Consider the following 25,735-nt stretch of genomic DNA (forward strand, 5'->3'; position numbering starts at 1 on the left):
GGAGAGAAGGGTCTAGGCACTGCCTCCCTCTCCCCCCGACCCCACACCCACAGTGAAGTGCCAGAGCCATCAGGAGCCTCAGAGACCACAGAATCCGGGGACCAGAGAGTAGATATTTTAGGCTCTGTAGGCCAAGAGGCAAAATTGAGGCTATTGTGTAGACATGTATCATAAAGGCTTCATTAACTAAATTCAGAAGATGACAATAATTGAGTATGACTTATAACACAGCTCTGCAAATAGAATGGAAGAGTGAAGTTCTTTTTGCAGGGACCATATTTCGCTTAATTGGGATTCATGGCGAATGTCCCTTATCATTAAATTCATGGCAAATGCTATCAGCAAAATCCATTCCTGGCTCGCAGGCTGTAAAAAGCCAGGCACAGGGGCTGGACTTGGCTGGTGGGCTGTAGTGTGGGGACCCTGATCTAGATGAGCCCGCTGATGGTCAAGAGGAAGAAAGCGAGGTGCAGAGAGGCAGTCAGTGCCCACTGGGGCCGGGGGCAGGAGTGGGGGTGGGCTTGCGTTTGTCCTTCAGAATGCAGGTTCCCCAACTCCCTCACAGCGCTTCCTCCTCCCCAGTGCATCCATTCACCCACTCTTCACATTCTCCTCAAGCACCTAAGAGGCCCAGACATTGGGCCGGGCTGGTGAGCATGTCCCACGCATGTGGGTCTCACCCATCTCTGTGGTTAATGCAGTGACTGCGGACCCAGGCTGCCTTCTCCTCCTGCCCCAGCTCACTCATGCATCCAAACATCTAGGTGCCTACAGACCTTCCCCTGCCCCCAGCTGGCCTCCACGGCTTCCCCGGAGCGTTTCTGGAGTAAGACAGCCGCGTTCAGCTGCTCAGTCATGTCCGGCTCTTTTGCGACCCCATGGACTGTAGCCCGCCAGGCGGCCCTGTCCGTGGGACCCTCCAGGCAAGAATACTGGAGTGACTTGCCATGCCCTCCCCAAGACGGCAGGAAGACATGGCAAAGGAAAGAGTGGACAGCATTTACACAATGTGTTGTTAGTAAGTTCTCTCTTCTGTAAAGCACTCTCCCTCCAAAAGGAGGCAGGGGACACAGAGGGGCAAGTGGGAGGGCGGATCTGATGTTAGCATCTACTGTCTCCAATCTTCGTTCCAGGAAAGGAGTCAAGGAGGCAGGGGGTGTGGGGAGGTGTGTGTTTGCAGGTGGACGTTAGGGGTAGGTGGGTGTGAATAAAGCTCCCAATTACACCTTCCACCTCCCCGCCTCAGAGCCCCTGCAGGTTCAACTGATGCTCCACATCAGAGTGAGCTCCCTTGATTCGAATGCTCCATCCCTCCAGGCCCAGCAGTAACGCCTCCTCCTTGAAGCCCTCCCAGTATGCCCCTGCTAGGAGAGACAGCCCTAATGGGAGAGAGTTCTCTCGTCCCCTCTGCAGGCCTGAACTGACACCACATGACCAGCAAAGGCGGTCCCGCGGCATCACACTCTCAGCCCCTCGTAGTCTATAAGGCAGAGCAGCGTCCTGTGTCTGTCCCTCCGCTGAGCCCGGAGCGGCCCTTCGCAGGAAGCAAAGACTGTCCTAGGCTTCCTCAGCACACTGCTGGGTATAAACAGGAAGTCACAAGCTGGGGGGGTGGGGAGGTAGGGGAGAGGAGGTGGGGCTGAGAGCTCCAGGCTGTTTCCAGAGAAGGGGAAGGAGAGCCAGATCTCCCCAGCCATCTCTCTGATCCTCCAGAGCAGTCTCAGTAGTATACCGCCCTCCCCAAATCAAAGGGCGTCGGCCCCTCTACAGAACCTCCCACCCAACCCAGGGCTCATGGATGGTGGGTGCCAGTCTAGTGAGACCCAGGGCTCGGCCCCTCCCTGATGGAGCCTGGCAGGAGGTGGCTGTGGGCATGCTGGCTGCAGGGGGTGAAGGAAGAGGCTTGCTACATCAGGAGGGGCCCAGCGAGCACCCCTGGGTGCTGGGGGACCCCCCACCTGGCAGCGCTGGCCCTGTCCCTGGCATCTAGGATGGCAGCTTCCACCCCCAGGCTGCCCCACACTTCCTCAGACCTCACTACAGGGTAAACAATTTGTCCCAGCGTGCCCAGGACTGTCTTGGTTTTAAAATGGAACGTCCTGTGTTCTGGGAATGCTCTCTGTGCTGGGCAGGGAAGAGGGAAGGCTGGTCACCACGGTTCATTAGCATCTGATCCCAAAATGTCCTCAAGGGGGTGGCCACAGAGAAAAGGGACATGCAGCAAGAGTGAGGAGGGAGGAATAAGCGTCTAGGCTTCGTGAGAGCCCAGACACGGAGGGGGAGAGACCAGGCCCCTCGCACTTGACACGGCTCCCCCGCTACAAGGGCCTGGGAGGGTCACCCTCCACCGTGAACCCCATCCGATCACCTTTCCTGCGGACGATGAACTCAAACTTGGCCGGTACCAGCGTGTCCAGGCTGATGTTGATGGCGCTGAGACCAGCTTTCTGAAGCTGAGGCAGCAGCCGGGCTAGGTTGATGCCATTGGTGGTGATGCCAATGGTCCTCAGGCCTTCCAGGCGACGGAGCTGGGCTGGAGAGAGAACAGGGAGGGGTGTCAGCCTGCTTGCTCTTGGTGAGGCCGGGAGAAGGGCTGAAAGAAGAAACTCTGCAAGGGGATAGAAAATGGGCTCTCTGTGGACTACTACTGAGCAGGTTTAGCTTAGCAAGAAACGTAAGGATAAAAACAATGATCTAAAAAAGCAACCAAAAGATCAAAGACCGAGTGCTCCCTTTGCTAGAGTGCAGATGGGACCAGATGGATTAAGGAGACCAGAGCCCAAAGAGCACAGAGGAGGAGGTTCTGCACAAAGTGGGAGGGAAACTAGCTTGCACCAAGTGAGCAGTCACCTAGACAAGGAGCAGGAGCGGGGGCCCTGCGTGTGGCAGGGAGGCCGCCTTATAGGGAACTGTATAGGGATGATTGGGTGTACTGGCCGCCCTCACATCCCCACCAGCAGGGGGAAGGCAGCTTTTATCCCAAGGCTACAGCACTTTAGCCAGCTGAAGGGGATGGGGGCAACCCTGAGTAGCTGCAGACAGTCAGAAGACAGTGAAAACTATGACACACAGATGAAAGAAACGGAAGACCACGCAAATAAATGGAAAGATATTCTCTGCTTGTGGATTAAAGAATGGACATCGTTAAAATGCACCATCCTAACCCAAAGCAATCTCCAGATTCAATGCAATCTCTATCAAATTTCAATGTAATCTCTATCAAAATTCCAATGGCATTTTTCAGAGAGAGAATAAACAATCTTAAAATATGTATGGTACCACAGAAGACTCTCAATAGTCAAAGCAATTTTGAGAAAGGAGAACAAGGCTTGAAGCATCACACTCCCTGATTTCAAACTATATTACAAAGCTGTAGCAATCAAAATGGTATAATATTGGAATAAAAAAAGACCCGTGAGGGATTCCCTTGGCGGTCCAGTGGCTAATAAGACTCCACACTCCCAATGAAGGGGACAATCACAGATTGGGGAACTAGATCCCACATACCACAACTAAAGATCCCACGTGCTGCAACTAAGACCCAGAGCAGCCACATAAATAATCCATGGATCAATGGAACAGAACAGAGTCCAGAGATAAACCCATGCATGTGCGGTCAACTAATTCACAACAAGGAAGCCAGAAATATATAATGGGGAAAGGACAGGGAAACTACATAGCCAAGTGCAGAGGAATGAAACTGGACCACTCTATTATGCCATACACAAAAATCAAACTCAACTCAAAACAGATTAAATCTTGATGCGAAACCATAGGACTCCTAAGAGGAAACAGGCAGTAAGTCAAAGGGGCTTACTTTGACACTGACCTTGGTGATGATTTTTTTGGATCAGACACCAAAAGCAAGGGCCACAGAAACAAAAGTAAGTCAGTGGGACTACATCAAAGGAACGTGCCTGCACAGAGCAAAGCAAACGGTGGACTTGAGTCCACCTACTGAACAGCAGGGGATATCTGCAAGTGACACATTTGATGAAGGGTTAACACCCAAAATACACAAAGAAGTCATACACCTCAACACCAAAAAAAAAAAAAAAGAACAAACAAAAACCACCACCTGATTAAGAAATAGGCAGAGGATCTGAATAGACATTCTTCCAAAGAAGATCTACAGATGGCCAACAGATACATGAAAAGGTGCTCAACATTAATCATCATCAAGGAAATACAAATCAAAGTCACAATGATATCACTTCACATTTGTTAGAATGGCTATGATCAAGAAGACAAGAAATAACAAGTGTTGGCAAGGATGTGGTGAAAAGGGCACTCCTGTGCATTGCTGGTAGGAACGTAAATTGGTGCAGCCCCCATGGAAAACAGCGCAAAGATTCTTTAAAAATTTAAAAATAGAACTACCCTGGGATCAGCAATTTCACTTCTGGGTATTTATCTGAAGAAAGTGAAAACATTAACTTGAAAAGATATATGCACCCTATGTTCACTGTAGCATTATTTATAATAACCCAGACTTGTCCATTAATGGATAAATGGATAATTAAAATGTGGTATACACACACAATGGAATATCATTCAGCCATAAAACGAAGGAAAACTGGCCATTTGCAACAGCATGGATGGACCCTGAGAGCATCATGTTAAATGAAAATAAGTCAGACAGAGAAGACAAATACTATATAATCTCACTTAAACATGGAATCTAAATTAAACCAAAAAACTAAAAAAAAAAAAAAAACAATAATCATGGATGTGAACAATATCATCAACAAATATGTATTGATCAATGAGCAATACATAATAAAGGGAAGTAGGAAAACATTCAGATGGTCAAAAACAGACAACTGGTAAATTATGCTTTGTCTAGATGATGGAATAAAATGAAATTAAAAATGACTCTGTACCAAAATATGTCAGGTTGTTGGGAAATACACAAAGTCCAGAGGGCAGGTTAAAAACAGTAGTTAAAAATTAGGGAGAGAAGAAAAAAGGACAGGCAGGTTGCCAAACCAAAATGTTGACAGCCGTTTCAGTTAGGCAGCAGTGATATCATTTTTGCTTATCTGAAATAAACACGTATTACTTTTGCAATAAGAAAATGAAAGTGTAAAAATAAAAGTTGTTGTTTTAAAAACAAAGTGAAGAACTTTACTCTGGGGACTCTGCCAATGTGAAAAAATTAGTAGTAGTTCTTGGCTCCCTCCAACAAATCAATCCTGAAGAAACACAGAAATCTAGGAGCTTAAAAAAATAGACAATCTTGAGAAACTCATAGGATGATGAGTTTTGAGCTTTTGAGCTGGTATGGGGAAGGGGGCGTGGAGCTGAAGGGGACTGGGAATGAAAGCAGTTAAGAGGAAGCCAGCGGGGGTGGGGGGTAGGCGGGTAAACTTTCTCCCTGCCCTTATCCACTGATGCCTCAGCACGATAACTGCTTGTCCCCTTACTGAAGAATCTGGTGATAGGTGATAGGAGCACCAGAGAACTAGCTCAGGAATTCACTAGAGGTCAGGTGGGTGGTGGGGGCGGGGAAGCTGTCAATGTCCTGCTGGGAGTTGAAGACCACAGTGGGGGACCGTCTGACCTCAGGCATCCATTCCTCCACTTTCCTCCTCCAAAGCCCACTGAGGGTCACTGCTTCCTTCCAACCTGCTTCTCCCCGAGGGCAGAAGGCCTGCTGGACCACTGTATTACATCACTCCAGGAGGTGCCGTTCTCATCAGGCTCTAGGTGGACAGCATCTCCTGGAGTTGCCCAGTACACAACCTGCACAGTCTGACGTTAGCATCCTTAGTTAGAAAGGGCCTCAGGGCCTCAGTAAGGGCCAGCATCAGGGAATTAATAGTGTCAGCGTCAGGGCATTAGTTAGAGCCATAGTCAGGACATTAATTAGGGCCAGCCTCAGGGCCTTAGTTAGGGACAGTATTTGGGCCTCTGTTGGCGAAAACTTGAGGGCCCTAGTAAGAGACAGGTTGTTAGTTAAGGACAGCATCAGGGGCTTAGTTAGGGATAGGATTAGGGAGATAGTGAGGGTTATTTAAGGCTATTAGGGACATTGTCAGGGCCTTTGTTAGGGCAAGCATCAAGGCTACAGTTATGACCAGAGACAGGGAGTGAGTTAGGACAGCATCAGTGTCTTTAGAAGAGAGTCAGGCCTCTATTATAGGCAGTGTCAGTGACCTGAGTAGAGACAACATCAAGACCTTATTTAGTGAGAACGCCAGAGACTTGTTTTGGGTTAGGGTTTAGGGTTAGGCTGGTCCCTGGTGGGGAAGATTACAAACATAAGTGAATAACTGTGATATTCTGGCATCTTGAGCTCTCTGGGCCTATCAAAGACTACGATCTGGCCTTGAACCTTTTCCCATTGTGTCATACAGAATAGCTCATATCCTCAGGGCAGTAAATTTACTGGCTAAACTAAGGAGACCCTTGAGAAGTTCATCTCGTGCCTCCCCGACCAAAAACAAACAAAAAAACTCCAACCCTCCATTCATATCAATAGAAAAAAAAAATGATCAAACAGACCAAGACTGTAAGAGAAATACAAATATAACAAAACAAATAACAGAGGATTTTAACAAAATGAAACAGAATTTTTCATGGCAAAAGGGAACAAGGGGAAGCAGTAGCTAAAAACATTATTGTGAAATAAATGGCACAAGAAGATAAACGGTAACATCCACACAGAAGGAGAAATTGATGAGCTGGAAGGTAAGACTAAAGGGCTCTTCTAGGAAAAAGATGAAGAGAATAAGACACCAAAATATAATTTAAGAACAGTGGAGAATCTAAGTAGATGGGTCAACATCCAAATAGAGGTTCCAGAAAAAAAAAATTAAACTTGGGAGAAGGAAGGAATAGAAAATGGAAAAAAATTTCCCTATATCAGGAAAATTTCATTGAACACCAACAGGACAGATGAGGAAAAGCTTATCCTAGACATATTATAGTAAATTTAAGGAAATTAGACAACAAAGGCAACACTCGACCCAGAGAAGAAGAGCATATGACCAACAGCAAAAATCAGACTGACATAAGACTTCTCCCAATAGCCAGACTGATTAAGGAGACAATGCAGTGACATTCTTAACATAATGAAGGAATGAACCTTGAACACAAAATTGTATATGCATTCAAATATTATAAAATTACTACTTTAATATTATAAAACTGTGGTGTTGGAGAAAACTCTTGAGAGTCCCTTGGTCTACAAGGAGATCTAACCAGTCCATCCTAAAGCAAAGCAGTCCTGAACATTCATTGGAAGGCCTGATGTTGAAGCTGAAACTCCAATACTTTGGGCCACCTGATGTAAAGAACTGACTCATCTGAAAAGACCCTGATGCTGGGAAAGATTGACGGCAGGAGGAGAAGAGGACAACAGAGGATGAGATAGTTGGATGGCATCACTGACTCAATGGACATGAGTTTGAGTAAATTCTGGGAGTTGGTGATGGACAGGAAGGCCTGGCGTGCTGCAGTCCATGGGGTCGCAAAGAGTTGGACACGACTAAGTGACTGAACTGAACTGCTTTAAAACCTTATAAAAACTACTTGGCACATCAGATTTAATTAGATTCACCATCAATATTGGAGTCACCATTAGAAACCACAACAAAAATATTCATATAAGAGAAACAAATCCAAGAGATAATGCAAACAATGTGCATTTACACATGATCAAACATCTTGGTAAAGTTATCTTAAAAAGACAGAGAGGGTGCTTACAAGAGACACAGCGGGGCAGACTATTCGTAATAACCTGAAAGTAAAATTCGAGAAAACATCAACAATAACAGTGGGGAAGGTTGAAAAAAAAAATCAAAGGTCTAAGGGTGTGCTAAAGCTTTTGCCTTGTTTGGAAGAAAAGCGGGTGGTCATTTATGTAAAAGCCAAAAAGGATGGAAAAAACACAAAAAAGTACAACAGATTTTTTAAAACTGTTGAAATGAGCCCAACTATCTCAATAATTACAACAAAGGCAACTAGAATAAACTTGCCAGTTAAAAGTCACAGATTGTTAAATTTGATCAAAGTAATAGCTCTGTGCTATTGTAAAAGACATACTGAAGGAATAAGAACACATAGCGGTTAAAAATGAATAGATGAAAACAGATAAAATAATCTTATGAAAGCTAAAAGCAAGCTGATATAGCTTTAGTAAAATCAAATACATAAACCTTAAGACCAAAAATATCGTTATGGAGAGAGACCTACTACTTAGTGATAAAAGATCCAATTTATGAAGAAGACATAACAATTCTAACCACATATGAACCTAATAAAATCACCTCAACTATAGATAAAATAAAAAGCGATAGGACCTCTGAGAGAAACCAACAAATCCACCCACTTATTTATCATCGGCAGGCCAAGCAGATAGAAAGTCAGCAGAGACTGACATAACCAAAGGTTTAGACAAGAAAATTAACCTGCTGGGTCCAATAAACAAATATAGATTTCTTCATGTAATAATTAAAGGATAAACTGCTCAAGAATTAAAAAAAAACTTATAAAAATTGCCAATATACTAGGTCAAAAAGCAATCCTCAATAAATTTGAAAGGATAAGTTTCATACAGATAAGATTCTCTGGCCATATAATTAAATTACACTTTAATAAAACTATGAATTAAAGTCCTCATCTCTTGTATCTCCTGCATTAACAGGCAGGTTTTTTTTTAACGACTAGTGCCAACTGGGAAGCTGACTTCCCTACAAACAGTGCTGAACTTCCTCAGAAAATTAAAAACAGAATTACCATATGACCCAGCAAGTCCACTTCTGGGTATACACCCAAAAGAATTCAAAGTAGAGTCTCAAAAAGATATTTGTACATCCATGATCACAGCAGCATTATCCACAACAGCTAAAACATAGAAGCAATCCAAGCTGATCAATGAATGAATTACCAAAATGTAGCACGTTCATCCAGTGGAATATTATTTAGCCTTAAAAAGAAAGGAAATTCTTTACTACACTACAACATGAATGAATCTTGAGGACCTTTGCTAAATGAAATAAGCCAATCACACACACACACACAAACCCAAATACTACAGGATTTCACTTCTATGAGGTTCTTATTCAGTTGCTCAGTCGTGTCCGGCTCTGTGACCCCATAGACTGCAGCAAGTCAGGCCTCCCTTCCCTCACCATCTCCCAAAGTTTACCCAAGTTCATGCCCATTGCATGGTGATGCCATCCAGTCATCTCATCCTCTGACATCCTCCTTCTCCTTCTGCCCTCAATCTTTCCCAGCAGCAGGGACTTTCCCAAAGAGTTGTCTGTTTGCATCAGATGACGAAAATACTGGAGCTTCAGGTTCAACATCAGTCCTTCCAGGGAATATTCAGAGTTGATCTCCTTTAAGAGTGACTGGTTTGATCTCCTTGCTGTCCAAGGGACTTTCAGGAGTCTTCTCCAGCACCACAGTTTGAGGCATCAATTCTTCGGCTTTTTGCATTCTCTATGGTCCAGCTCTCACAACCGTACATGACCACTGAGAAGACCACAGCCTTGACTATACGGACCTTTGTCAGCAGAGTAATGTCTCTGCTTTTCAACACACTGTCTAGGTTTGTGATAGCTTTCCTGCTATGGGTCTTAGAGCAGCCCAAACCATGAAGATAGAAAGTATAATGGTTGCTAGGGGCTGGGGAAGAAGAGAATGGGAAGTCACTGTTTAATAGGAGTAGAATGTCAGATGTACAATAGGAATAGATAGTGGTGATGACTACATAATAATGTGAATGTACTTACTACCACTGTGCTGTACATTTAAGTAAGATGGTAAATTTTCTGTTATGTGTATTTAGACACAATAAAAAAAAAGACACAGAATTTTCCAGGGAACATGGTAATCAGATTCTAAAATTCTCATAGACAAAGCTTGGTATAGCTAGCTAAAGCACTGTTAAAGATTAAAACGGACTTCCCTTATCAGATAATGGACTTAGGAAGCTACAGAGATTAAGACTCTGTGATACTGGCATACAGATAGACAAACTAAATAGAATAAAACAAACCCAAAGCAGACCAATCCACACATAGTCTATTTATGGAGGAAGTAGAAATTATTCAATAGATGGAACTAGAAAAAGTGACTATTCACACAGAAAAGAATGAAACTGGATTCCCCGAAGTTACTCACAGATTAACTAAGGACTTAAATGCAAGAACAAAACTTCAAATATTTTAGTAAAACCATAGGTATTATTCTGACCTTGAGTGACGTATTTCATTAAGTACAAAAAGCACTAACCATAAAAGACAAAACTAATAAATTCAGGAGCTACTATTGATAGTATGGCTTGTTTTTTCAAACTGGGAGAAGATATTTGCAACACATATCAAGAACTTGGACCATACCAATATGAAAAACCAAAGAGAAAAATGGGCATATGACATGATCTGGTATGACACACAGAAATAAATAAATATATATATATAGCTAATAAACATGTGACAAGACACCTGACCTCATTCTCAACAGGGAAGTGCAAAGCAAGACCACAATAAAATGGCATTTTATACACAGTCCACTGGAAAAAGTCCAGAATGATAATACTGAATGCTGGGAAGGATCCAAAAGATACTTAGGTACTGCTAGGGACAGTGTAAAGTTGTACAACCACTGTAAGACAATGCTGAATTGTTTGCCAAGGTTAAACATTCACATATTCCATACCCTGGCAATTCCATTCCTACAGAAACTGTACACCAAGATGCATGAACGAGGATACAAGTGTTTAAAGCAGCAGTGTTTATAACATCAAGAAACTGGAAACGATCCAAACATTTACTAACAGGAAGTGTGGTATATTCACATAATGTAACAGGAGACCGAAGAGAAAAGGAGATCGAAGTGAAAAGGAACGAACCACAACTCAGGGTGACGTCTGTGAATTTCAGTTGCGTCAAAAGAGTAAGTCCTGAAAGACTGCACACAGCCCAATACTTACAAATTCAGGAACACGATCTCATTCTTAAAAAGCAAAGGAATGATAAACATGGCATTTAAAAGTGTTTTCTTAGGAAGGAGAAATACAAGGTAGTGAAGTCCACAGAGGTGGTCAAAGGTTTTTGCCAGGGATCTGATTCTTCCAAAAAAAAAAAAAAATTGATGAGGTAGCAGGTTTCCTTAGGAATTCATAGCGTTATCAAAACATGTAAAAACATTTGTATGAATAAAGTAAAAAAGGCCATGCATGGATCAATAATGCGATTACTTAACGAACCCAGGATTAGGATTTACTCTAAAATTCTATGTAACTAGAGTCCATCAAAAGTAAATTGAAAAAACTTCACCCCCTTTCAAAAAATCGTTCATGCCTCTTCATTGCATCAGGCCTCTTACTATGGGCTCTAAGCTTTGAAACCTGGATGCTCCACATTTCATTTCTTCAACATAATGAACAGAACGGAGGACGGAAGAACAAAACAGAAAAGTGAAAGCCTGCAGGACTGAGCGATTGTCCAACTAAGCTGTTACCTACAGCGACAAGTCAGTGTTGAAGTCAGAAGCCAAAACAAGTGCACTGCAAGCATTGCCAACACCATCACAGGACTTGTGTGTTCACAGGCATATCCAGGGATACTGTGGGGCTGATACCTCCACAGGAGGCTCAGGCCACTGTACTACGGCAAGCATCACAATAACGCAAGTCACACAGGTTTTCCTGGTTTTCCAGTGCATGTAAAAGTTATGTGGGACTTCCTTGGTGGTTCAGTGATAAAGAATCTATCTGCCAATGCTGGCGACATGGGTTCAATCCCTGGTCTGGAAAGATCCCACATGCCACGGAGCAACTAAGCCTGTGCACCACAACTACTGAGTCCGAGCACCTAAAGCCCGTGCTCTGCAATGAGAAACCCATGCACCGCAACCAAGAATAGCCCCCACTGGCCACAGCTAGAGAAAGCCTGTTCGGAGCAATGAAGACCCAGTGCGGTCAAAAAAAAATTATGTTTACACTATCCTGTAGTTTGTTAAGTGTACAATAGCATTAGTCTAAGCAAATGTACATACTTGAATTAAAAAATACTTTATTGCTAAAAATTACTACTATTAAGCCTTCAGGCAGTTGCAGTAGCAACATCTAAAACAACTGATCACATGGGATTTCCCTGGCAGTCCAGTGGCTAACACTTTGAGCTCCCAAGGCAGGGAGTCCAGGTTCAATACCTGGTCAGGGAACTAAGATCTCACATGCAGTAACAAAGACTGAAGATCCTGAATGCCACAACTAAGGTCCAGTACAGCCAAATAAATAAATATTAAAAAAAAAAAAAAAAAAAAAAAACTGATCACAGATCACCATCACAAAGGTAACAACAAAAATAAGAGTTGGAAATATTGTGAGAATTACCAAAATGTGACACAGACAAAGTGAGTGAATGCTGTTGGAAAAATGTCACCAATGGATGTGCTCGATGCAAGGTTGCCACAAACCTTCCATTTGTAGAAAAACACAGTATCTGTGAAGTACAGTAAAGTGAAGCATCATCAAGTAAGGTGTGACTATGACTACTTGATGCTTCCTTTTTTTTGAACATCGCAAACCGTCCCCATCCAACAGTGGCAGCTGCTAACCACACATGGCCATTTAAATCAGTGAAACTGTAATAAAGTTAAAAATTCAGTTTCTCGGTCACAGTAGCAGCCTCTGAAGCCCAAGGCTGCCTACTGTATCAGACAACACATAGAACATTTTCATCATCCCGGGAAGTTCTATGGGCCAGCACTGCCCTAAACCCACGACAAGAAGGGAGGAACTTGCTCATACACAAGCCAGGAGGAGCAGTGCAGGATCAGCTCTGGATTGTTGGAGGGGCTCCCAAGCTGAGCTGTCTTCTCAGGGGCAGTTCTGCAGCACCAGTCCCAGGGCTGACAGCCTCACGCAGGGACCCGGAGAGACCAAGACGGCTGACTTAGTGAAACCCACAACCCCTTCACTCTGCCCCCTGGATGGAGTCCCTAAAAACTCTCATCTGGAGGGTGGGGGACAAGTGCTTGTGAACATCTCAGCTCTGCCTGCTGCCCCCTCCCCTCCCCTTCCAGCCTTTCTTCCTCACTAGCCCCACTTACCCTGACCTGCAGGGCAGTTTTACTCTGAAGTACCACTTCTGCCAATCAAAGGAGCTGGGCTGGGAGATGTCAAAGTGGCAGCAAACACAGCAGCACAGGAATTCAAGGCCCTATGACTGCCATGGTCTCAGAACACTGGGGGAGGGTTGGGGGAGGGCTGGGGGGGGGCGCTGTACAGTCCCCCCTGCCCCGCCCCAATACACACCCTTGAAGAAAGAGACAAATCATTCGCAGTAGGTCACTGTAGCCCGTTCCTTGCCCAAACCAGCATCTATGTAGTGATCAACCCTTGACGATCTTCACGCTACCAAGCCAGGACCAGTAACCCAGGGCCACCTGAGCAGGAGAACCCGAGGTAACCACTGTGTGGATCATGACACTGAGCCCAGAGTGGGGCGGGAACCTGCCCAAGTTCACACGGCGAGGGGGTGGAAGAGCCCAGAGCAGCAATGTGGCTGCCACCTCTGCTGGCTCCCTGGCCTCTTCCTCTGCAAGGAGAGCTCTGTGTCCCCCTGACTGTGCTCAGCCAGCCCTCTCTGGCCAGCAGTGATCCCCACCCTCTGGCTCACCCACAGGCCCTGGACAGACAGCAGAGGTAGCACCCTGACAGGGCAGCCAGCCAGGTCTGGCCCCTTCCTGGAACCCAATCTGCCCGTCAGGCCCTAAGAAGTGGCCTGGAACAGGGCAGGTCAGGTCAGCTCCCCTTGGCCAGCGCGTGCAGCCCAGGAGCGATGCCAGGATTCCAGGTCAAGTGACCAGCGGGGGTGGTAGGGAGCTGGCCTCAGGGCAGGGGGAGGAAAGAGCTGGCAGGGGTCCCTGGGCCCCTCCTCAGAGCCCCCACGGCAGCTATTCCCGCCAGTGGGCTGGGATCCTCGAAGCTGGGGCCTGCGATCATTCCCCTTTGACCCCAACACAGTGCCAGGCACACAAACAGGCACTCTAGAGAATGTGCACTGAACCAGCCAATGAGGCGGACAGCAGGGGCGGGGGCCTCAGCAGCCAAGAAAATGAAACCTTATTCTCTTCTGACTTCATCTTCTATAATCGCACACTCAGTCCCCGCCCGACCTCAGGGCTTAGAACCAGCCTATGGCAAGGGCCACCCCACGCACAGCACTTGCCACTTGCTGGATATTGCCTTTTTATTTCTTCCCCGGCTCCAGCCTATAAGGTAGGTTACCCTCTTCACCTGAAGGCTCAGGATGGACTTTAAAAGTTTCCCAAGATATACGACTGTTAACAGTAGTATACAGGCGCAGCTGAGATCCCCACAAGGGCGGATCGTACTTCAGAGATTGCACTTGGAACCACCTTCATTCATTCAGCAAACACTGGTGAGCACCAGCTGTGTGCCAGGCACTTTCCTAGGTGCTCAAAACACAGCTATGAACAGAACCCACCCAGATCCCTGAGAGCGCTCAGGCTAGTTAATAAGAAGACAAAAACCAAGCAAATAACATAATGTGGTAGAGTAGGGTCGCCACACCTTTTCTGTCCGAAAGACCAGAGAGTAAATATTTCTGACTTTGCCAGCCATATGCTCTTTGCGGCAACTCCTCAGCTCTGCAGCGGGCGGGGTGGGGGGTGGGGGGGGGGAGATATGTAAATAAGTGGGTGTGGTTACGTGCCAATAAAACTTTATTAATGGATGGTGAATTTAAAATTTCATATAATTTTGATGTGCCACAGATGTTATTCTTTTGATTTTCTTTTTCGATCACATTTAGAAACAGAGAAACTATTCTTAGCTTACAGGCTACACACAAGCATGTGGTCGCCCTGTTCTGGCCGGTGGGCTGTATCTTGCCAGCTCCTAGGAGGCAGAACGGCTGGGGGGTGTCTGCGAGGAGTGACTTTAGACAGAGCGGTCAAGGAGGGCTCCCCTAAGGAGATGACACCGGTGCAGAACCCTGAATGAGGCAGGCTAGCAGCCCTCTGCTCCCGGTGAGGGGCAAAGGCACGTGGAAAGGCTTGGCTGCCTGAATGCGGGGGAGGATGGGGGCAGAGCGGCAGGAGAGAGGTCTTTGCGGTTGATGGAACCAGATCACACGGGCCTCCAAGCCCCGGGGGAGGACTTTAATCTAAATCTGACGTCAAACCACTGGGCTCTGGCCCTTCCTAGCTTTGCGACCTTGGGCGAGCTCTCCAACTGCTCTGTGCCTCATTTCTTAACAAAAATGAGAATAACAATGGTGCCTATTTCCAGAGGGCGGCAGGACTCTGTAAGCATAACATCCCAAGGGAGTGTTGGCTTCTGATATTTGTATTTGAATCAGGCTGGATGAAGCGGGACCTGGGAGAGGTGGTGACAACTTTGGTCAACTCACCCACGATGTCCACCACGTCCGGCCGGATGAGCGGCTCCCCGCCCGTGAGCCGGATCTTGTCCACACCTTCTTTCACAAAGAGCCGGGCCAGGGTCAGAATCTCCTCTGTGGTCAGCAGGTCAGCCTTGGGGGTCAAAGGGACCCCCTCCTCGGGCATGCAGTATTGACCTGAGGGAAGGGAGGAGGCGCGGAGGAAGGAAGTGAGTGCTGCGGTCAGACCGCGAGGCCTCCGGTCTCCAACTCGCCCACCATGCTGTAAGTTTCTCCGGAATGCCAACCCGGCCAGGAGGAGAGACCCGGCCAGGTCTGAGGTGGCACAAACCCTAGGCCAGGTGCTCTCTGAGGCTCACCTTCCTCTTCTACAGCCCTCGCCATCTGGCCTTGCTGTCCCTCCGTGGGTTAAAGATGGTAAACGAGCCGCCAGGGCAACCTGGCTGGAGGTAGGGGCAGGCGGAGACGGACTCCCTCCGTGAGGGGCCGCTGGGCGGGGTCTGCCCGGAAGGCCAGGGCCCGAATTATTCAGTTCCTTCACCTCATCTGGTTTTGACCAACAGTGAGCCCCGCCCTCTGCGTGTCCTGAGGTGCAGGAGGCCAGGAGGCTTTGCCCAGAGCAGGGCAAAGCCACGCCCCTCTGTGGCAACACGTGCTCCCACACCCAGGCTAGGATCCTCCAGGTGACCGAACACCAGTCCCATTTCACAGGCTGGAAGACTGAGGTTCCGCCTGTTTAGGGCAAGGCAGCAAAAGGGGATAAGGAGGCGAGCCCTGGCTGGTGAGCGGGGCACCATTTCCTCCCTTCAGTTCCCGTGGGACAGGTTTAACAGCGCTAGTGGTCAGGACCTGCGAGGGAGTCAGGCAGGTTAGGGAAGGGTCTAGAATTGGTCTTTGAAGATGGAACAGATTAGGTAAGAACATCAGAACACCTGCATGGGGTAAGTATTGTTAGGTTGAACATTTACGACACAGGCATGTGTTTATTGGGCCATGAAGTAAATACATTTCTTACTGTGAGTTACAGTAGGAGGAAGGGAGGGAGGGAGGAACAATGGAAGAAAGGCAGGACAGATGGACGCACACACTTTGGAAGTCCCTCCAGCAGTGGCTCTGCCCCAGAGCTCTCTGTATGTTATGCAACGAGGACCGTGTACCAGCCTGGCCCCAGACGACTTGTCTGATGCAACTGGAGTGTTTTGCTATACCCGGCAGTGCTGGCCGAGGGCACTGGCCTCTTTCACCTGTTTACAGTGCCCGGCGGGCCCCATGCCGTGGCCTGCACTGTGCGCACCTCAGGGAAATATGAGGGAAGGAGGAGGAGTCCCGAGCCCGTGGTAGGTCCCAGGTCAGCCTCGGTCCTGAACCCAGCAGCAATTCTGTTCTCCAGCCTAATTCCAAGGAGAACCCAGCTTCCAGGATCACAAAACTCACTCCTGATCCCCACCTTGCCCCTGAACCCCACTTGACAAGCAAGGAAGAAGGCTGGGTGGAGTTTTCTAGAAAGAGGAATGGGGAGGAGGATTCCTGGACTGGGGGTGATTGCAGGGGCCACTGCAGCAGAGGGACAGGTGTCCAGAGAGGGCCCCCCAGGGGCGGGGGTTGGGGGGAGACTCACATCTGAGGTTGCACCTCTCGGTGAGGGAGATCCGCAGGTAGCTGTGGCGCCGGCCAAAGCTGTCGGTGAGGAAGGCAGAGAAGGGGGCGGCGCGCTCCCTCAGGAACGGCCTCGGCCTGGACGGCACCTGCAGTGGGGTGGGAGGAACCACAGGCTGGGGGGCAGGTGTGGGGAGAGCCCACCTCTGGGACACGACACGCCCATCAACCTCCCCCTCCCTCATCTCTGACACCCGCACACACTGCCTTTCCATCCATTTGTGGGCTCTGCGGTTCTGGGGGCCCGGAAGTCTCCCCTCATTCACAGGATGAGAGACAGGTCTAGAAGGAAGGACCTGCCCTCCAAGCCTCACGCTCAGCCCTGGGGGTGCAGGGCCTCTGCTGGGGTGCAGCTGCTTGGGCATCAGGACAGGGCAAAGGGCACTAGACCCCACCCGGCCCCCACCTCCTCCCTGTCACGCCTCCCTCAAAGGACGCCCATCCAGGAACAGCCATCCCCAGCATCTTTTGGACGGGTCACCGGGAGGGCATGTGCCTCTCAGTTCCCACGAAACACATCCAGAAACGAGGAGGGAGGAGCAGGCAGCTGAGAGGGCCAGTGGCTTGGAACCAATTCTCCAACCCAGGCTTCCCCTTCCTTACCTTGAAAATGAAAGTGAAAGTCGCTCAGTCGTGTCTGACTCTATGCGACCCCATGGACTATACAGTCCATGGAACTCTCCAGGCCAGAATACTGGAGTGGGCAGCCTTTCCCTTCTCCAGGGGATCTTCCCAACCCAGGGATTGAACTCACGTCTCCCATATTGCAGGCAGATTCTTTACCAGCTGAGCCACAAGGGAAGCCCTTCTTACCTTGAGCTCAAAGCAATTACTCCTTGTGGCAGAGGTGGTCACACAAGCTGCCTCCCCCTTGGCGATGGGGGGGTAGGGGGCTCTCTGGAGCCCTCCCACTACCCAGGAGGACCCAACAGACTACACCCCCAGGAGCAGCTAGGGGCCGCAGCCAGCCAGGGTGGGTACACCTACAACGGGGGTCTCCCCTCCTGTAGAAGGCCCTGGGGTAAGGACAGTACAACCAGGGGGACCCACAGAGGGAATGAGGCCACCAGTCCCCAGGAAGGGAGGGTGGAGGTGCCAGGATGGCCACCATGCTAACCCCATGCCCAGATTACATCAGTCCTTACCCTTCACCCACCCACTGCCAGCAGATAGGATTAAGGACCCACTGAGGGGGCGGGGGGCAGAGGGGATTGCTGAAGACTGCTCACAAGGCACAGACTCATCCTGGGGGAGAGAAAGGAGGCATCCAACCTCCCTCCCCCTTTCCCAAGTCTGAGATCATCTGCTCTCTCTCTCCCCCCCCCCTCCCTTTAGAGCAGGGGTCCCTGAAGTCCAGGCTGTGGACCGGTACCTCCTATAAGATCAGTGGCAGCATTAGATTAGAAATAAAGTGCACAGTAAATGTAATACACTTGAATCATCCCGAAACCACCCGCCAGCCCCCAGCCCCAGTCTGTAGAAAACTGTCTTCCATGAAATTGGTCCCTGGTGACAAAAAGGTTGGGGACCCCTGCTTTAGAACACAACCCTGGGTCATGACAGATGTTGATGATAACTGCCCCACAGAAATAACATCTGCAAGGCATCTTGAGGTTTCCAAAGAATGTTCTCTGCTCCATCCCCACACCTGAAAGGATTATTATAACCAATGCCTGGATGGGACCCACGAACACCCCTGGTGGAACCAGGACTCAAAACCAGGTCTTCTAAGTTCTGTAGTCTTTCCCCTAACTGCATAGGGTGTGTCCAAGAAGGTACACAGGATGGAATACAGGGCAGGGAGAAGTCATTTCTCTGGAGTCTTTAGAACAGTGAAATCATGACCGTGGTGGTCATCTGTCAGGTCTACGGATAGAGCTATGGACTGGGGGCAAGAACCCTGATTTCCGGGCTCTGTGTGCCCTGATGGACTGGCAAAGTTCTCTGACTCCTCTTGGTCTGCTGTCCCAGCTATAAAACAAGGACAGTTATGGGCCAAAAGTGTCCTGCTGTAAAAGAGGGGGTTACTCAGGATGCTGGCAGAGAAACACCCCAGATTATCACCATCTTACAACCGAATAAAGCAGGCCTCTGGAATGGATAAAGAAGATGTGGTACTTAGACCCAATGGAAGATGACACAGCCATAAAAAAGAACAAATAATGCCATTTGTAGCAACATGGATAGACCTTGAGACTGTCATACTGAGTGACGTCAGACAGAGGAGGACAAATATCAGATCAATTACATGTGGAATCTAAAAAAAAAAATGGTACAAATGAACTTATTTACAAAATAGGGAAAAAAAGTTACAGATGTAGAAAACAATCTTACGGCTGCCACGGGAGAAAGGGGGAAGGGATAAGTTGGAAGGCTTATGAAGTGTGTGTGCCCATACACTGTGCTGTGCGCGCAGTTGCTAAGTCAAGTCTGACTCTCTTGGACTCCATGGGCTGTAGCCTGCCAGGCTCCCCTCTCTGTCCATGGGGTTTTCCAGGCAAGAATGCACAGCTGAGCTGCCGTTTCCTTCCCCAGGGGATCCTCCTGATCCAGGGATCCAACTCACATCTTCTGCATCAGCAGGCGGATTCTCTTACCACTGAGCCACCAGGGAAGCCCATACACACACTACTTTTTATAAAATAGATCTAGCAAAGACCTACTGTATAGCACAGGGAACGCCACTCTGTCATGGCCTATATGGGAAAAGAATCTGAAAAAGAGTGGATGTATGTATAAGTGATTCACTTTACTGTACAGCACATTGTAAATCAACTATATTCCAATAAAAAATTTTAAAAAAAAGTTTAAAAAAGAAAGAAAGCAGGTCTCTAGGTCTCCTGTGGTCCAGGAAAGAGAAACATTTACTTCAGGGACCTGCCCAGCCCTGGCTGCATGTTAGAACCATCTGGGGAGTTGAAGAAAAACATTCCCGTGGAGACCAATTGAATTCAGATCTCCAGGTGCCTGTGTTTTTCATCTCTCTGGGAGATTCTAACGTACAGCCAAGGTCAAGGGCCACTGACTGACTCAAGAGGCAGAAGGAATGAGAGAGAGAGAGAGCGAGCGAGCAGGGGGTGCTTTGGGCTTTTCCTGGGTCCATAAAACTGACCTCACTCTGCTCACTCCAGGACCGGCTTCCCAATCCTCTAAGAAACTCTGCTCATGGTCCAGGGACCAGAAAGTAGCCATCACTTCCCTGAATTGCAGTCTGAAATTATCACAAGAGTGCTCCCTCCTCTCTCCCTACTCACGCCACTGCCTTTCCACCCATGCCCTTGGGGGTGGGGCGGGGACACACAGCAGAATCAAGAGTCCCATCCCCACTGCCCACCAGAGTCCAGGAGCCCAGACACCCAGGAATCAACAGCTATTCACAGTTCAGTAACTGGTTAATCACTCCAGGGCCCCTCCTCCCACGATGCCCTCCTCACCCTAATCTGAACATCCTGGGGGAGGTGGCTGGGTGAGGGAGGAACCTGAATCAATCTCAGAATGGGAGCCAGTGACAGGACAGAGGCGCATGACTCAGCAGAAACCGGAGAGGGGGTGTGGAATGGGGCAACCCAGCAAGGAATTGGGCCCTCTGTTCTGGCCAAGTGTGGGGCAGGCCTGATTTCATTTTTGAAACCAAGAGTGACCTTATCTACATTCATTCAGATCATACAGCCAGTACCTGAGGCAGCCTCCTAAACACACACAAAACACATTTCTCGTCTCCCTCTCCCAGCCAGGACTGCAAACTCATCACTTGGATATTAACACGCCACATCCCTGCCTCCTCTCTCCTCCAACACTGCATGTCCTACTTTCATTCTTCCATTTTTTTCTTTTTTTCCTTTCCTTTAAACCCCCTGAAGGGAAAAAAAAAAATATTAGCACCAGTCAAAGGAGATTGGAATCCAGGAGGAATTACAGGGCAGATTAGACAGTGAAGCCTCTCGCCCAGGAGAGGCTAGGACATGTCACAAGCAGAACACCCTTGGCTGCTCAGACTCCCCGGCCCCGCCTGGGGTGGGAAGTCTTCCTGCCTGACTCAGCATCCCCATGTCATAGCACCTGTATCAATGGACAGACAGGCAGGTCCCCTATCTAGAGAGAAAGGTGGTGTGTGTAAAACCTAGTTACACTGGGGTAGCCTTTCACTGCTAGGCTGGTCTCTACTGTCAAAATGCTTTAGCCCCACGGAGGGCCAAGAGGGAAAGAGTAAATGTATACAATAGCTCACTCACTTTGTCGTACAACGCTGTAAAGCGACAATGTGTGTTAATTACTTCAGCTGTGTCTGACTCTTTGCGACCCCATGGACTATATAACCCACCAGGCTCCTCTGTCTGTGGGATTCTCCAGGCAAGAATACTGGAGTGGGTAGCCATGCCCTTCTCCAAAGTTAAAAAAAAAAAAAAAAAAAATGGTTTAGCCTCTAACAGGGACTCTCAACTCTTGTTACACATTAAAATAACCTGAAGAACTTCTGAGCAGTACTGAAGCCAGAGCCCCAGACCAAAGATTCTGTCTCAGCTGCTCTGAGTTGGGGCCCTGGCTTTGTTCATAGCGTTCCTAGTCTTCTCTGCAGCCCAGGTTGAGAACCATTGGCCCAGCCACACCAGAATCCGGTGCCATGTTAATCAGGGTGATTCCAGTTCTCAGCATTGGCTTTGGAGGCAGGGAAACCTGAATGACAGGCCCTGCTGCCTACTACCCTTTCAGCTTTAGCTTCCTCATCCATGAAGTATGGACAATAATCCTACCTAAGTCAACTGCAGGACCTCCTGGCACACAGTAGGGGTTCAGGAAGAGACTGCTCCCATTCACTTACTCTAACTCCTACTTAGAAATATCCGGTCATCATATATCCATGGAAGGGATACACTATGACTAGTTTTCCCACTCACATCAGTTTCCCTAGTCTTGCAAAGCCCTACTTAATGGCAGAGGGCCCAAGGCTGGGGTTTCCAGAGCTGCCCTCACACCACTCGAAGCAGGGCAAGCAGGGTCTGAGCCACCCAGGGACCATGGACACCAGTGTGAATAACTGGGCACAAGGCAGCCGGCCATATGCTACTGGTTACATGTCGTCTCCCACCAGTGCAGACTGGGCGAGGTGGGGAAGGGTAGTGGGAGGAGTCAGTTTAGGGAGAGACCTGCCCCCCACGTGCCTTCCCTGGTATCCACTAACATCGGGCCTTTGATTTGACTGATGAAGGCCAACCTCCAAACAGCTCTGGAGGGTAGGTACCAGAGGAGCCGGGGGACAAAGAGACAGGCCGAATCCAAATAGCACTGGCCCAATTTATACCCTCTTTGGGAAGAGCTATACCCAAGGATGTTCAAAATTCATCTCTATTAAATGAGGGAACCTGGGCAAAGTGCCCAGCCCCAGGCCTTGACCTCCACTCGCCCTCCAGCCCCACCCTAAGTCTGAGGTCTTCACATCTGTAGGGAGAGTCACACTTCACTGAAACGAAGCCTCTGAGGAGCTGGGCAGGTTGGATGTTCAGACAGGCCTCCTGAAAAATATGCTTTCCTCCCGAGGGTGACTGCCCCAGGCCTGGCCTGGCCATCCTCCTCATGTGCCCAGTCCCTCCCTGCATGAACCTGTCCAACACGTGTTCTTCCTGGCTCCCTGAATAACTAGGTGCCGCTGGCACGGAGCCAGCCTCTCCCCTGAACCAAGGCAGCAGGCTCGGGCCCTGAGGTCAGCACCGTGTCACCCCAACAAAGCCTGCACGGAGCCTGAGACGGAGAAAAAGGGGTGTAGTGCTTGCAACTGTGGGAAGCCCTCTGTCCCGACTGTGCCAACCAGGCTGGCAGGGAGCTCCGTCTCCCCTACCCACCTCCCCGTGTACCCACGCACCTCCCCTGTGCCCCTGGAGAAGCTCCTCAAGCTGCCAGTGGACCCAGCCCAAGGCCCCTTCCAGCATCCTCGCGGCCAGCTCCCGCCCACACCCTGACAGACAGACACCACCTCCTGGCTTCCCCTTGTCTCTCCCAGCACCTCCCATCCCAAACCAGACCTCCAGGGCCTGGTGTGGGGAAGGCGCTCTACTGGAAGGGAAGGGAGGTCAGGGGTTCTAGGACCCCCCACCCTTGGTCCCACCAGCTGGCAAGCTCAGCGGATGGGCAGAACACACCTGTCTCCAAGACTCGCTCACCTCTGAGTCTCCCCGAAGGACATTCTATGCCCTCCCTCAACTGCGTACAGATGGCCTGGTCTTAAAGACATGAAAAGAGGGGAAGCCACAGACCCAGGAGCTGGGTCACGCTGGGGGCACGGCGAGTGTGAAAGCCTGGCCCCATATATCTGCTGCCTCCACGGCCCAGAAACACAGGGGAGCAACCTGTCTGCAGAGGATAATCCTGGTAGGGGATGTCCAGGGTGGGGGGGGTTGTGAGCAGACAGGTTACAGAATGAGTGTCCTGAGTGTCCAGGTGGGAGGGGACTTACGGGACACAGCATGTGACAATGTGGTAGGGATAATAATGAAGACAAACATGAAATACACATGCACAGCATGTACACGGGCCAGACTTTTCAAGTGTGTATACACATTACATTAACTCCTTTAATCTCTACAACCACCCTAAGGAGGAGACACTGTTATTCCCATTTTACAGAGGAGAAGACTGAGGCACCGAGGGGGAGGGACTTGCGGAAGTTCACACACCTGATAAATGGCAGGGCTGGGATTCAAATTGAGGCATTCTGCTCAAGTCCACCTTCCTACCTGCTAATGATCCCTCCTCCCTCACAGTGCAAAGGAAAGGGCGGGAGCAGCTTCCCCCACCCTCCCTGCGGAAAAGAAGCCGGAGCACAGATGCGAGCGTTTGAGCCTCTGCTCACTTACTTTACAGCTCTGCTCACTTACTTTACAGCTCAGGGGGTCCAGGGAAGTTCACTTCCATGGGCTCCCTCAACTGAAGATACAAACTACTCACCTCAGGTTGTTTACTGTGAGGCCTCAGTGAGACCATCAATGAAGCCTCTTAGCACAGGCTGAAAAGTACAACGTACGTTAGGGGCTGGGGGTGGAGAGGAGAAACTTCCCTTTTCCTAAGTTCTTTAAAGACCTCTCAGCCATCTTGGTTTTCCCATTTTTCCCTCCATGACGTTCAGAGTTCAAGAATTTGGACACACTTCTTCACCTCCCAGCAATGCGAACTGCTTATCTAAGGATCCTGAGGGTGAGGAGGGAGGTCAGAATTGGGGAAAGCCATTTAACCTGAGACTCTCCTCCTGATTGAGCAACAGCAGGTGCTCAATCTGTTGACCTGCTGAGCCCCTGAACCTGAAGTCCTGTGCCAGGGGGTGGGAAAGGAATGACCAAATGGACCCAGAAGAGGTTCCACCAAATAAAAAGAGATGCTTCTCCCAAAATGATACCCTGACAAGATGGGCTAAACAAATTGAAAACTTGTCACACCAAAAATCCCTCTGAGATGCTGCTAAGGACTCAGGGGTGGGGGTGGGGGTGCTATCCTAACCCTAAAGAGGCAGCAGATTCCCAAACCTGCAAGAGTCCAGGTTCTGGGCTCCACTCTGCTCCAGAATCAGGCTGAACCCTCCTAAGGGAAATGAAGATGTAACACAAAGAGCCAGTGAAGGACGGGTCACACAGCCAGGTGACTACAAAGTGACATTTTTAGTCAGTGCCACATTATGAAGTAGGTGTCACAGAAACACCTGATCACACAGACAACCTCCCCGGGGGGTACAGGGTGGAAACTGTTTCAGGAAGAAGCTGTTTAAGGGTGTGAGGCAGGGCTGAGAGGGGTGCTAATAACATCACACTGGCCCCAGAGTCCTGCCCGCCTGCTCCCCCATCTCTGGGAGTCACTCAGACCTGGAAGGAGGTTGCCTGGCCGAGTGGGCAGGGAAGCTTTTGAGTCAGACCCCAGGGAGCACCCCCACCCCGGCACCTCCAGTTGGGATTCCAGGTGGGACTGGGCGGTCGATCTAGAGAACATCTTTCCACACTTCTCCCTGTGCCCCTAATTAAGCGCCGAGGGGGGTCCCTCCCAGGAGCGGACACCACTTTCAGAAGCAGCTGCCGCGGAGGGGCCGGGGTGCTTCTGGGCAGCTAGCTGCCTGGCCTGCCTCCCCCAGGAAAAGTGTGGATGCGGACGGGCTCACCTCCACGACAGGCTCCCCAGGGCATGGCTGCGTCACCGGAGCCCCCGAGCTGCAGCTCCGGACGCCGGCTCTCAGGACCCGCCGCACCACCCGGGACACTGGCTGGGCCGCCATTGAAGCCTGCCGGCGGTGCAGGATCCCACAGGGTAGCCGATTCGGGAGAACGCTAGCCCGGGACTCGCCGCCCCGGGTCCTCGAGGCGGGGGAGGGGCGGGGGCGGGGCCCGAGCAGCCAATCGGCGTGGGCGCCGGGTCGCACGGCCTTCTGGGAATTGTAGTCCACCCCGGCGGCTCCCTTTTCCTGGCAGGCTGTGCTCTATCTAGGGAGGGCTTGGAAAACGCCAAGTGCAAACTCAGCCAAAGATCCTGAGTCTTTCCTACGGGCAGCTCTGGACTTTGTGCCAGTCATATACCACGACCTAAGTGCCTTAGGGCCAGGTGAATGAAATTTAAGGAGGTGCCAAAAAAGTAGGTTTTCAAGATAATGTTTTAATGCAATATCTCAAAAAGCCAGAATGCCAAAACAAAAACAAAACAAAACATAATGAACAAAGTAT

General features: G+C 49.2%; 1 protein-coding gene across 3 annotated transcripts in view; it reads right to left on the reverse strand.

Annotated features, from left to right (window-relative positions):
• The window catches only part of MOCS1 (molybdenum cofactor synthesis 1), a 33,675-nt gene extending 8,302 nt beyond the window's left edge, over nucleotides 1–25,373 (reverse strand). For all 3 annotated transcript variants that reach the window (XM_043907383.1, XM_043907382.1, XM_043907384.1), the window contains exons 1-4: nucleotides 25,180–25,373; nucleotides 17,008–17,134; nucleotides 15,399–15,566; nucleotides 2,369–2,533 (exon numbers count right to left, since the gene is read on the reverse strand). In XM_043907383.1, coding sequence (XP_043763318.1) covers nucleotides 2,369–2,533; nucleotides 15,399–15,566; nucleotides 17,008–17,134; nucleotides 25,180–25,293 — 574 coding nt within the window. In that variant the 5' untranslated portion in view covers nucleotides 25,294–25,373. The remainder of the gene's footprint in view (nucleotides 1–2,368; nucleotides 2,534–15,398; nucleotides 15,567–17,007; nucleotides 17,135–25,179) is intronic.
• Between the last annotated feature and the right edge of the window lie 362 nt (nucleotides 25,374–25,735).

This window comes from Cervus elaphus, chromosome 7, assembly GCF_910594005.1.
Source record: "Cervus elaphus chromosome 7, mCerEla1.1, whole genome shotgun sequence".
NCBI lineage: Eukaryota > Metazoa > Chordata > Mammalia > Artiodactyla > Cervidae > Cervus > Cervus elaphus.